Source organism: Bison bison, unplaced genomic scaffold (assembly GCF_000754665.1).
Source record: "Bison bison bison isolate TAMUID 2011002044 unplaced genomic scaffold, Bison_UMD1.0 scf7180017864482, whole genome shotgun sequence".
In the NCBI taxonomy this organism is placed as follows: domain Eukaryota; kingdom Metazoa; phylum Chordata; class Mammalia; order Artiodactyla; family Bovidae; genus Bison; species Bison bison.
Window position 1 is genome coordinate 679401 of NW_011495042.1, and position 12832 is coordinate 692232.

The window sequence follows — 12832 nt, forward strand, 5'->3', positions numbered from 1 at the left end:
CCCCAAGCAGCTCCCCATCCTCTACAGCAAGGAAACGGGGAGGGGGAGAGGGGCACCCTCCAGGCTCCCCTGGCTTTGCCCGCCCGCACTCACCAGGTGACAGAAACGGCGGCCTCCTGACCCGAGCCCATGGGGACCCGACTCTGCAGGTAGTGGAGCTGGCCCAGGTACTTGCGGAGGACACTGCAGCCCTCGAAGTCACGTGGGACACGGACGGCATTCTGCGGGAGGGTGAGAGGAGGCCGGCCATCATTTGGAGCGGAAGACGCGCCTGTGTGCCCACAAAGGCCCAGACGGACACGTCGGGGCTAGCGGACTGTGCAGCGTAAGAAACCAAAGGAAGGCAACAGCTACCTGCAGTCACTGCACAACCATCCCGCCAGACGCTTCCACCAAACCGGCTCCACTTTTCCATAAAACATGCCTTAAAATTTTTAATGTACTTAATGTTTGACCCATATTTCTGTATCTAAAAATATGAGCTACAATAGCCATGACAACTGAGGCCAAGGCTCTCTACTGACATGTCAACATGTCCATAACACGCTTACTGCTGGGGAGAAAGACGCATCTAAAAGATAAGCAACATAATTCACAGAAACAGAGCCAACTAGTTATACAAAGAGAAATCTACACAGTTCCATCTGAAGAGATGATCCCTGGGTAGGTTTCAGTAGTGCATCCTACTCTGTACATACATACAGGGACATCTTTGATTTTATTGGTAAGTAAACTCTCTCCTCAAATGTTAGAATGGTATAAAATATAAAGAATCAGGTTGCTATAACCTAAAGCAACACTGCTAATCAATCCACTATACATATATAAACTTTTTAAACAAAGAAATAGAAGAAGAAAGGCCTGCAGTATTCCCCTCGGGCCTCGGTGACCTGGGCTGCTGCCATCCTCACAGCCTGAGCAGGTTTGGGTCCCAGGGCTGGACTGTCCCAGGGCTGAGGGAGCTGGGGAGTCTGGGGCAGCCAGTCCGAGCCATCCTTGGATCTGTACTGCCTGGTCCCCTCTCCACAGGACCCCAAACTCCAGATCCAGGCCGGCCCTCCCACAGCTACTGCAAGTCTACAGTCTGCAGCCCACTTCCAGCCTCCTCCCTTAAAGTCCATCCACAGACCTTTGGCAGCACCCCCAACAAAGCACCTTTCTGGGGTTACGTTGACTGGTGGGTGAAGTGTGAGGAAGTAGTGAGGAAGTAGTGGAAGGGTGAGACGCAAGCCCTTGCATATTTCTCTGTGCACTTTGCACTCTAATTACAACCCAGGAACCCAACTCTCTCCTGAGACTCTGATTGCTCCAGTGACTAAAGCTGGGTCTGAAGAAATGCTGCCATCTTATGGCCGTTTCTGGTAACAACAACTGGAAAACCTGTGCTTAAGAACGCATAATACAAGGCCTGTGAGACTAAAAAAGACACGTATGCTCTAGAAATAGCGGTAGGTAAGAATTCGTTAGCAATGGCTTTCAAAAGCCAATTTCCAAAGTAAATCTTACTCATCCTTAGAAAGTAAAAATGCACATAAAAATACCTTCACCACTCCTAATTCTTAAGTGCAAATCAAAATGCCGATGAGGTATCATCTTTCAGTACTCAGCACAAAGTCTACAAACAGTTAAATGCTGGAGAAGCCATGGAGAAAAGGGAACCATCCTACACTGCTCTGGGAATGTAAACTTCTAAGAGCCACCATACTACAGATGCGGGTTCATGAACAGAAACAAGCGACCAACCCGTGCGGCAATCCACTCCTAGGAATGATGCAGCGAACACCATCCTTCAAAAGACATGGGAACCCCAAAGCTCACTGGGACACTGTTTACAACAGGCAAGGATGCAAGCGTCCAAAACCTACAGCCACACAGCGGACAAGCAGCCATAAAAAAGAATGCAGAGTGTCACTGGCAGCAACCTGGATGGATCTGGAGATGATAACACACAGTCAGTCAAATATGGAAAGAAAAACATTCTGTAATATCACAGATAAAGAACTGGATACAAACGAACTTGCCAAACACCTACTATTGACTTACTAAACAAATTTAGAGTCATAAAAGGAAAGCTGGAGAAGATGGAGATACAAACATTTTGAATAAGATATACATAATTATACATACATAATCTATGTATGCTTTATACTATCTATAAAGTATATATTATGTATACATATAACATTAAATATGCTCATCTATAAGATGAACAGAAAGGTCCAACTGAATAGTACATGGAAATCTGCTCACCACTCTGTGATGATGTATATGAAAATAGAATGGGAAAAGAACTGATACATGCATATGTGGATCATGTTCCCTTATCTCAAGCACATGCACAATTGTAAATGACTCAGAGAATAAAATTGCATTAAAACAAAAAAACCTGAACCAACTGCCTGCTCTGTTCCCCTGAGGCCTCGGTAGCCTACACTGGGTCCCACATCGCCCAACCTGGGCAGGTCAGGGTTCCCGGGTGGGAGTGCACTGGGTGTGAGGCACTGGGAAGTACATGCCAAAAACAGCAGCCCCTGCAGATGGAGAACCTGGTCCACTCTGGACAGCCCAGTAACTCCAGATCAGCACGGGGGAACCTACTCCAGAATGTGTAATAACAGCATGCGAAAAAAATAATCCAGGGGAAGAAAAACATGCATGTTATCGCACTACATCAATCAATCAGAGCTCAGGAAAAATAAACATTAAAAATATTCTCTATGCACTGATAAGTTTGAAATGAAATTTAAAATGAACAAAACAACAGAGTATAAAAATACTGGATAAACATGCAGCACAGCTTTACAATGTAATAATATCAGCTCCTGCCCACCCACAAAAAAAAAAAATTAATTTGGGCCACTGCTATCACCATACAGAGACCCACACACAACATTACCAAGTGAACGAAGAAACAGAAAGGGACCCATCACAGGGTAACCACAAGACGTGATGTCTCAAAACCAGTGACAGGACCTACGTGACGAAACGCATAGGCACGGGGATAGGAAGAGAGCGGGAAATTCAAAGGGTAGACACAGGTACAACCCTCAAGTAGGGAAAATACATTATCTGAAAAAAGACGCATGCTACAGCAACGGGCAACCTATTCTACACTGCGGAGTCACAACGTACAAAGGCAGTGAACGAGTGGAAAGTAAAAGACAGTTGCATATATCCGGCTACCTCATTTAGGTACACTTAACCAATAAAAAATATGTTTAAAATATTCTACGCATTGATCAGCTCCAAATGAAATACCAAATAAAGAACTAAATAACAGAAAGAGTCTACTACAAGGCCTTCAGGCCTCAGTGACAAGGTCTGGCTGTCGCGTGCCTGGGTCTGGGCAGCTCTGGAATCAAGGCGCGACCGCATGGCTGGCTGGGAGAGCTGGGGAGGACAAGTCAGCCAGTGAGCCTGCGATCTGCCCCTGGAGGGCCTGAACCCTCTGGACGGGACCACCAACTGCAGATCCAGCTGGGCCCTCAAGCACTTAAACCAAGCAGGCACTCCCAAAGGATGGTGGAACCTCTGAGCTGAAAGAGGACCTGCAGGCTGCCTCCTTGTGCTGGACGTTCCGCCTCCAGCCTGAGACTCGGCCCACCCGGGAACGACAGCACCTAAAGGCACCTTGATTCCACGGGGTGGGATGTGTCTTGAGGGTGAAAGGTGAGGGGAAAGGGACCACAGCCGTTCAGGGTTTTTCTGGGACATCCCCCTCTATTTGACAGCCCAGGAGCAGGACTCCTTAAGGCTTTCTGCCAGAGGAACCAGTCGGGCAAGAAAGGTGCTGCTGTCTTGTGGCTGTTCCCTGGAATAGCAGCTTGAAGACCTGTGTGTGCGTGTGTGCTGGGATTGTCAATGACACGTGCCCTCCAGAAATGTCCTGGGGTGGGTGATCGAAACAGAATTCAAAAAGAGGCCCACTTTCCAGAGCTCCTGCTCATGGGGTACAAATTGGACTCGGGCTCTTTTAAATGAAAACTGCCTCTGCATGGCTAATCAGCAGGGAAATTCACATCCGGCTCAGAATGTATATCAACAAAAAGTCTACTGACTAAAACCGGGAGAGAGCAGGGAGAAAATGGAAGGCCCCAAAGATGTGGAGAGAAACGGAAACTGGCAGCAGGCGCTATGAAAACCCGGAAGGAGGGTCCCCAAGGGCGGAACTTGACATCCGTTTCCATGATCTGGCAGGCCCACATGAGGCTGGATATCAAGGGGACAACCATTGATCAAACACACCCATGGATGGTGTCCTTTCCTGAAGCAATAGTACGAATAATGGGACATAGGAGAAAGCAAAATTTCCAAGCACAAGAGCCTGGAAAAACAAATTAGTACAGCTTTACAGTGTAATATCAGCCCCAACACCCCTTCCCCCCAAAAATGAAATTGGGCCACCCATGAACACCACCACCTAAGCACCTTGATTCCAGGGGCTGGGAGGTGTCTGGAGGGTTAAAGGTGAGGAGAAAGAAGCAAGGGACCCCAGCCCTTCAGTGTTTTTTTTTGGGACATCCCCCTCTATTTGACAGCCCAGGAGCAGGACTTTCTCCAAGGTTCCCGTTGCCAGAGTCACCAGTTGGGCAGGAAAAGTGCTGCCATCTTGTGGCCATTTCCTATAACAGCAGCTTGAAACCCGGTGCTTTGGAACACACTCAGGATTCATTTTCAAGGCTTGCCGGGCTCTCAATGACATGTGCCCTCCAGAAATGTCCTGGGGTGGGTAATCAAAACAGAATTCAAAAAGGGGCCCACTTTCCAGAGCTCCCGTTCACCAGGTACAAACTGGACTGGGACTCTCTTAAACGACAGCCTAGGAACACTGCCTCTGCATCGCTAATCAGCAGGAAAATTCACATGAAAACTGCAACGGGGTACCTCCTCGCCCGCTCAGAATGGACATCAACAAAAAGACCGCTGACAGTAAAACTGGGACAGAGCAGGGAGGAAACAGAAGGCCCCAAAGATGTGGGAAGAAACGGAAACTGGCAGCAGGCACTATGAAGACCCAGAAGGAGGGTCCCCAAGGGCGGAACTTGACATCCGTTTCCATGATCCGGCACGGCCACATGAGGCTGGATATCAAGGGGACAACCATTGATCAAACAGACCCACGGATGGTGTCCTTTCCTGAAGCAACAGAATAACTGAGACATGAGCAGAAGCAAAGTTTCCAAGCATAGGGGCTGCAGGAAAGAAGCATGCGGCAGAGCTTTACAGTGTAAGAGGATCGGCCCGGCCCAGAGTGAGACGGCGCCACTGGCCACACAGACCAAGACAGAACGCCACAAAGCGACCAAGACGGAGAAGGGGCCGTCCAGACGACCGCAAGAGGCGACGCCGGAAACTGATACGCAGGAGCTTTGTGGCAAAGGGCGCCGATTGTCACTCATAGAAAACGAGCTTATTTTACCAGAGATAGACCTAGAGGAAATGAGGGATATATTCAAAGGGTAAGACATAGCTACACACACTCAACTAAGGAAAACAGACCACTGGAAAATACCTGTGCTACGCCGTAGCGCAACCTACTGTGCACTCTGCAATCATAACTTACAAAGGCAAATTGTGGGTCGGGAAAAAGGTACATTTATTTATTCAGTTAAGTCAGTCCCATTCAGCTAGTCAAAATAAACATCAATCCAGGAGATCAAACTAGTGAATCCTATTGGAAATCAACCCTGAATACTCACTGGAAATACTGCTGCTGACATTGAATCTAAAAATCTGGCCACCTGATACAAACAGCCGACTCACTGCAAATGCTCTGATGCTGGGAAAGACTGAGGGCAGAAAGACAAGGACTCAGAGAGCAGGAGACGGCTGAACGGCATTATCGACTCAATGGACGTGAGTTTGAGCATCCTTCAGCAGACAGTGAAAGACACGGAAGCCTGCCGCAATGCAATCCATGAGGGCCCAAAGACTTGGATACGACTGAGCAATGACAACAGTTTATATATTTTCCATCATTTTGCTTTTACAGAGGAAAAATGATTGAATTTAAATAAGAACAGTTTTATCTCCCAATCAAACCAATTTTGTTCACACCTGTGTAAAAACACTGTCTTCCTACCTGTCTGAGCAACTCCAGTTTCTTCAGTTCCTCATTGTAGGCTTCTGGATTCTCTCCATAATTCTTCAGGACAAACTAGAGAGAGAGAGAGAGAGAGAGAGAGGGAGAGAGGGAAGGCTGTGAACCAGGCACAGAGCATCCTTCCTGCTCCCGCTTCTGCCCTCGGAATCCCCCGCAAGCACCAGCCATGGCTCAGGATGGAGTCCAGACCCTCTACCACCATCTCATCTCCTGCCCCACTGGGAACTCGGCCTCCGTAGCAAGGCAGCGCTAAGACACTTTCTGGGGCACCCTCCTTTTTTGAGCAAAATGGAAAATACGCCTGCACAACGTGGCTGGAATCCCCTGGCTGGCCCTCACCATGCTGCCGTCCTCCCTACCAAACCCAGAACTGGGCCAGCTCAGGAAGCCGGGGAACTCAGTCGGCTGAAGTGGGATCCTACTGAGCATTTGTAAACTGGCCACAACTTCAAGCCTCCCTTGTGTCTGGGACCCTGCTGGGGCCCGGGATCACCATCGTAATCCCAACCCGCCAGCAAATGTCAGAAAGAGAGTCACAGAAGAGTGGGTGTGCAAAGCTTTCCCTGCCAGCCCGCCCACCTGGGGAAGGGTCACCACAGAAATAAGCGTCCTCCTCGGCGAGGAAAGGCCTGTGGCGGTGTGATGGGAATGATCCGGGGGAAGGGAGATGGGGAGGTCACTCCGCACATCAGAGGCGGGGCTGGCACCCCCGCCCACGGCAGGGCTGACTCTCAAGACGGTGGGCACACTCGCCAGCCTGGAGGCGGGGCCTGGACCACCAAGACCAACACATCGTGGCAGCTCCACCACTCGTGCTGGGGGACCTGGCGTCTGGGTCTGCAGTCTGGGGGCCCAGATCCATCACTCCACATGCACTAAGGGCACGGACCCCCAACTCCCAAGGCTCCTTAAGGCCCCAGCCAAGGTCTGTGAGGCGGAGAAGGGAGGGGGTGGCCTGCGCTGTCCAGCGGCGGCCCACCCGTCTCCCGGGCCCGTTCCAGGGACTGTACACGTGGCCACGCGGTGAGCCCATGGGAGCCTGGGAGGCCGTGTCACCTCGTTAGCTGCCTGGCAGGGAAGCGAGAGGAGGGGCAGGCAGAGGGAAGCGAGTCCTGAGCTTCCTTCAGCTCCAGATCTCTGAGCCCGACCCTCTTCCACTGGTTTTACCTCCTGCCAGTTCACTATCCCCGTCCACCTCTGGCCCGGACTCCCCACCCCTTCAATCCACCCCTCATCCAGTGGTCAGATTTGTCTTTCTAACATGACTCCAGTGTTATTCCTGACTTTATATCCTTCTGAAACATACACACTCCTGGGGGGGGAAAAAATAAAGCCCAGCTTGCTTTTCTCAGGACAGTGAGATTATGGGGAAAGAGCTGTAATATAAAGGGTGGGGGGAAGTAATCCGAGAAGAATGTGCACAACAGTGCTTCCCCAAACCTCCGGGGCCAAATCTCATCTTCACAGTCAGCTCCCAACAGCCTTCAGCTCCCAGGGACACCCAGCCAACAGTACTCTGCAATGACCGCTCTCAGCTCTCAATGCTTGTCCACACGTTGCCCCCACCACCTTCTCTGCTAAGGCTCAGCTAAAATACCACTTCCCATAGCACCAGCGGCTGCTCTCCCCACATTGAGAAAGTGTGCCTCCCAGCAGCGTCACATCAGCGACCACCCCCACCCCAAATAACGAGTCTATCGGGAATGGCAGGGGCCTGATTCAATGTGTTCGATCCTCAGCAAATGGCTGCCTTTACAGGAAATGCACAGGATGGATGAACAGACTGAGTAATACCAAAGAAGACACTCAGAAAAATTGAGACGATGTAACAATTTACCCAACACTTATCTCAGTCTCTTTGAAAAACAAGTATCATTTAGGGGGCTAGAGGGCAGGACACTATTGTAGATTAAAAGAGATTAAAAAAAAAAGAACAATGACCCTATGAAAACCATGATTGGATCTGAGTTTAGAAAAAAAAAACAGTTATAAAGGATGTCTGGGGATAACAGGTGAAATTTAAATATAAAACATAGTAGAAAATGTTTGTGGATTTTCTAAGGTGTGATGATAACAGTATAGTTATACAGGAGAAAATCCTCTTAGGACCTGCTGAGATGGGCACAGCTTACTTGCAAAGGTCCATGGGATGTACGTGTGTGTGTGTTTACAGACAGAACACACATACGGTGCAAGTGAGCTATTACCACTGCTCTTGTCTACTCGCTAAGTCATGTCCAGCTCTTTTCTGCATGACCCCATGGACTGTAGCCCATCAGGCTCCTCTGTCCATGGGATTTTTCAGCCAAGAATACTGCAGTGGGTTGCCACTTCTCCAGGGATCAAACTCGCTTCTCCTGCGTTGGCAGGCGGATTCTCTACCACTGAGCCACCAGGGAAGCCCAACTATCAAAATTAAGTAGATAGAGTTTGGGTGAGCACTGCATTATTCCTTCGACTTTTCTGTATGTCTGAAATCTGGAAAACAAATGTCTTAAGAGCTGCTGAGGGAACTCCTGGGTGGTCCAGCGGTTAGGACTTGGCACTCTCACTGCTGTGGCCTGGGTTCAAGCCCTGATCAGGGAGCTGAGATCTCACACGCCAAGCAATGTGGCCAAAAAAAAAAAAAAAAAAAAAAGAGTTGCTGAGCTAAATGATACCTAAAAAAATACTTTCTTTACATCATCATTTCTCAGCCTCTTGTTGGATCCTTTGAGAACATGATAAAAGCCACGAAACAATCTCCCTACAAATATTCATCTATGCATAAACACAAGAATTTGCCAACATGTTCAGGGGGTTTACAGACATGCTGAAGCCCGTTTATGGGCTCTTGGTTTATAATCCTCGCTGTGATCTAGCCAATCCCTCACCCCGCCCGTCCCCCAATTCACAGACATAAAATGTGACCTGAGCTACAGGGTAAAACTTGACTATCTAAATGGGAACATGTTCTTTCTCTGATTAACTCCCTTCTCACAGGAGGCTTCTGTTTGTCACCCCAAGGCGACAGTAAAAGTGGAGCCCAGAGGCCCTGTGGGATAAAGGCCGAAGGGATCTGAGTGACATCCGAGAGTCCCAGAAACAGGGCTTCAGCTGCCATCGCTGGGAACACCTGTCCCTGCGGTCACGCAGTGGGGAAGGGGTGAGAGATGATGCCTCTGACCGCAGCAAACTGTCCCTGAAGGAGGCTGTCTACCTGTCTTATTCCTCCTCCAAGATCTGCAGCAAACACAGAGCTCCCACCCACGGGCCAGACACTCGCCCAGTGCCTAGGAAGTCACTCAGCCCTAATAACAACCCAAAGAGGTAGACAGCATTGTCGCCACCATTTGACAGCTGAGGACACTGAGGCAAGGAAGGTGAGACACTCGCCAAGGTCACAGCATTAACCACCGACAGAGCACCGATGCGAAGCCCGGCGTTTGGGCTCCAGAGCCCATATTCTTGACCACACATCAGACCGATCCATTTCTATTTTTTAAATACAGTTCTCATAAAACACCAAAAAAATGGGAAGTGAAAACGAATCTCCGGCCACAAGGTGAGTCAATGGAGCCGAGAGGTGATTTTTTAAACTCTGACGAAATCCTCTATGGCTTGATCACTCACTCCCCCTACTACACAGAGATAAGAGGCGGATGAAGGTTCAAGAGTAAAGGACAGAGACCATCTCTCGGACAGTGTCCCTACAGCACAGACTTCTGCAGGGCGAGAAACAAGGTCTGGTCAGGACGTGAGGGTCGCCATAGAGCCTGAGAAGGCAGGCCCTGCAGCAGGCAGAGCCTGGACCTCAGCAACACGGATTCGGAGTAAGATACAAGAAGGCACCGCCAGGACCCCAGCGCACCCACACAAACGACAGCCAGCTGGGGCTGAGGGCCAGGGGCCCCCAAGCCAAGCCAGGCTTTAGAGAAGCTGGGGTTCTTTTTTCCTGAGCGAACAATGAGACCTGTGAACAGTTTCATGTTGAAAGCATGTCCAGGGTTCAGAGCCACTGGGAGGAAAAAGCAGGGAAAGAAGTTATAAGTTAAAAATACACAGGCTGGAAAGACTTTTTCCAAAGAGAAACACCAAAACACAGCAAGTCCTGGCTGTGCCCTTAGGTTGCTATGAGGCCAGGGCTTGGCTTTTCACCTGTAATATGGTGTTCATAGTAGCTGCTTTTGAATTGTGGTGAAGACTCTTGTGAGTTCCCTGGACAGCAAGGAGATCAAACCAGTCAATCCCAAATATTCATTGGAGGGACTGATGCTGAAGCTCCAATACTTTGGCCACTCGATGTGAAGAGTTGACACTGGAAAAGACCCTGATGCTGGGAAAGACTGAGGGCAGGAGGAGAAGGGGCAACAGTGAGAAGGTTGGATGGCATCACCAACTCAGTGGACATGAGTTTGAGCAAGCTCTGGGAGATAGTGAAGGATGGGGAAGCCTGGCGTGCTGCAGTCCATGGGGTCACAAAGAGCTGAACAAGACTTACCGGCTGAACAAGGACAATTACCTGCTATGTCTAACTCACAGACTGTCATAGGACTTGAGCTATTTCCTAAACAGAGAAAGAGGATGCTAAGCTGAAAGTAATGTTTACAATACGCCAAGGCCTGTACTAGGGACTCAAATGCATTATCTCATTTTTTTTTAAGTATATCTTGTTTTTCTCTCTTTATTTATTTTATTTTTGGCTGCCCTAGGTCTTTGCTGCTGTGCTCCGGCTTTTTGCAGTTGCTCCGAGCGGAGGCTACTCTGCTGCAACGCGTAGGCTTCTCCTTGCGGCGGCGTCTCTTGATGCAGAGGACAGGCTCTGGGCCCAGGGCTTCAGGAGTTGCGCCACGTGGGCCCTAGAGCGCAGGCTCAGTAGCTGTGGCACATGGGCTTAGCTGTCCCAAAGCATGTGGAATCTTCCTGCACCGCAGATCAGACCCATGTCCCCTGCATTGGCAGGCAGATTCTTAACCACTGGACCAGCAGCAAAGCCCCTGCGTTAACTCTTGATGCCCATAAGCTTATAAGGTGTAGGATTAGTCCTGTTACAGGTGAGAAAAATGAGGCCCAGATTAGTGAGGTAATCATCTGTAACAGCTGAAGTCACTCAGCTAGTAAGTCGAAAAGGTGGGACTTAAACCAAAGTCTGCCTGATTCCAGTGTCTATACTATTTCTGTGACTTTACTCTGCCCTTTTACCAAGCAACCAATGGCCCAGAATTCTGTAGGCAGATGAAAGTGAAAGTCGCTCAGTCATGTCCGACTCTGTGTGACCCCATGAATTATACAGTCCCTGGAATTCTCCAGTCCAGAATACTGGAGTGGGTAGCCTTTCCCCTCTCCAGGGGATCTTCCCAACCCAGGGATGGAACCCAGGTCCCCCGTACTGCAGGCAGATTCTTCACCAGCTGAGCCACCAGGGGTAGATGAGATCACCAGATCCTGCCATTCTTTTGCAGGTTAGAAAAATGGGAGAGAGAGATCAGCAACAACGGCAGTTCTAGAACTCTGAGCCAAACTTCCTAATTCTTGACCCAGGGTCAAGATTTTGTCTCACTTTCTCTAATACTAACAAGGTCTCCTTCCTCTATGTATTCTTTTTACCCTCTGTGGGTGATGGGAGTGTTTAGCGTCTGTTCTGAATTTGATATACATCTTGGAATTAAAACAGTAGATGGAAAGGAGACCAAACTTTGGCGAAGAAGTAAAATTTTGGAACTTTAGATCAATTAACCTAATTTCTGGGAAGTCTCCATTGGAGCCTGGGGTTTGATCCCTGGTCAGGGAACTAAGATCCCATAAGCTGGGAAGCTCGGCCAAAGTTGTTTTTTTTTTTTTAATCTAACTTTCTGCTTTTACAAATGAGGAAAAAGATGCTCAAAGAGATTAAATGATGGACTCAAAGGAATACAAACTGTTAGTGTCTGAAGGAAGGCAGTGGCAGTGTGAACAGAGAAAGGGAGACCTTCTTGGAAAACTTCTTCCCCAACCCATTTTCTTTCTTTCTTTTTCCCCACCACCTTACTCAGTGGGGCACTGTCAAGATTCTGGCAGCAGCTACATTAAAACCACAAGGAAGTCAACCTGCAGCGGCCTCCTGGTTGTTCCTTTTCACTTCTGCTCTGTCTTTCCATGGTACCAGACGGTCCTTCCCAAGGCAGATGTCTCACAGGGTACCTGATGCCCAGTCGACACACCTGACCTCCCAACAGCGGTCCCTTGCCTCCCTCAACGCCAAAACTGCCTGTCTCTTCCATCCAACTGAAGAGTCAACAAAGGACTGCTAGCGTTGCTCTGGCAGCTACAATACTATTTATCCCCTCTGTGCAGTCGCGAAAGCAGTTACGCTCCCCTAAACGACAGAGTTGTATCTTTCGGTCCAAAGGGGCTCCAGATTACGGGTCTTCTTCTGAGACCAGACAGAATTGCACCAAGTGTTAGAGCGACTCCAATCGCAGAGATCAGGCTGGCCGGGGCCTTAAAACACATCCTGAGCCATCCTCGGCGTCCGTCCCAGTCCGGTCGTAGACGGACAGCACGAGGGCCAGGCACAGCCTTTCCACCAGACGGTTAAAGGCCACCCACCGATCCCCCAGGGCGGTGCTGGCGTGGATGAGGGGAGGAGCAGAACTAGGTCCAAAGCGTCACACCGAGGAAGTGAGGTGCCTCGGCGGGGATCGCGGATGGCCGGGGAAGGAATCGGAAAGCAGGTTCCGATCAGACAGCGGGGGCTACCCGGGGCTGGTG

The 12832-nt window shown here is 49.4% G+C and overlaps 1 protein-coding gene across 1 annotated transcript in view; it reads right to left on the reverse strand.

The window, feature by feature from the left end:
- Positions 1-12832, reverse strand: part of PTPN23 (protein tyrosine phosphatase, non-receptor type 23) — a 23149-nt gene that overhangs the window by 8314 nt on the left and 2003 nt on the right. Inside the window, 2 exon segments of the mRNA XM_010862499.1 lie at positions 94-221; positions 6083-6157. Of these exon segments, the coding sequence (XP_010860801.1) occupies positions 94-221; positions 6083-6157 (203 nt within the window).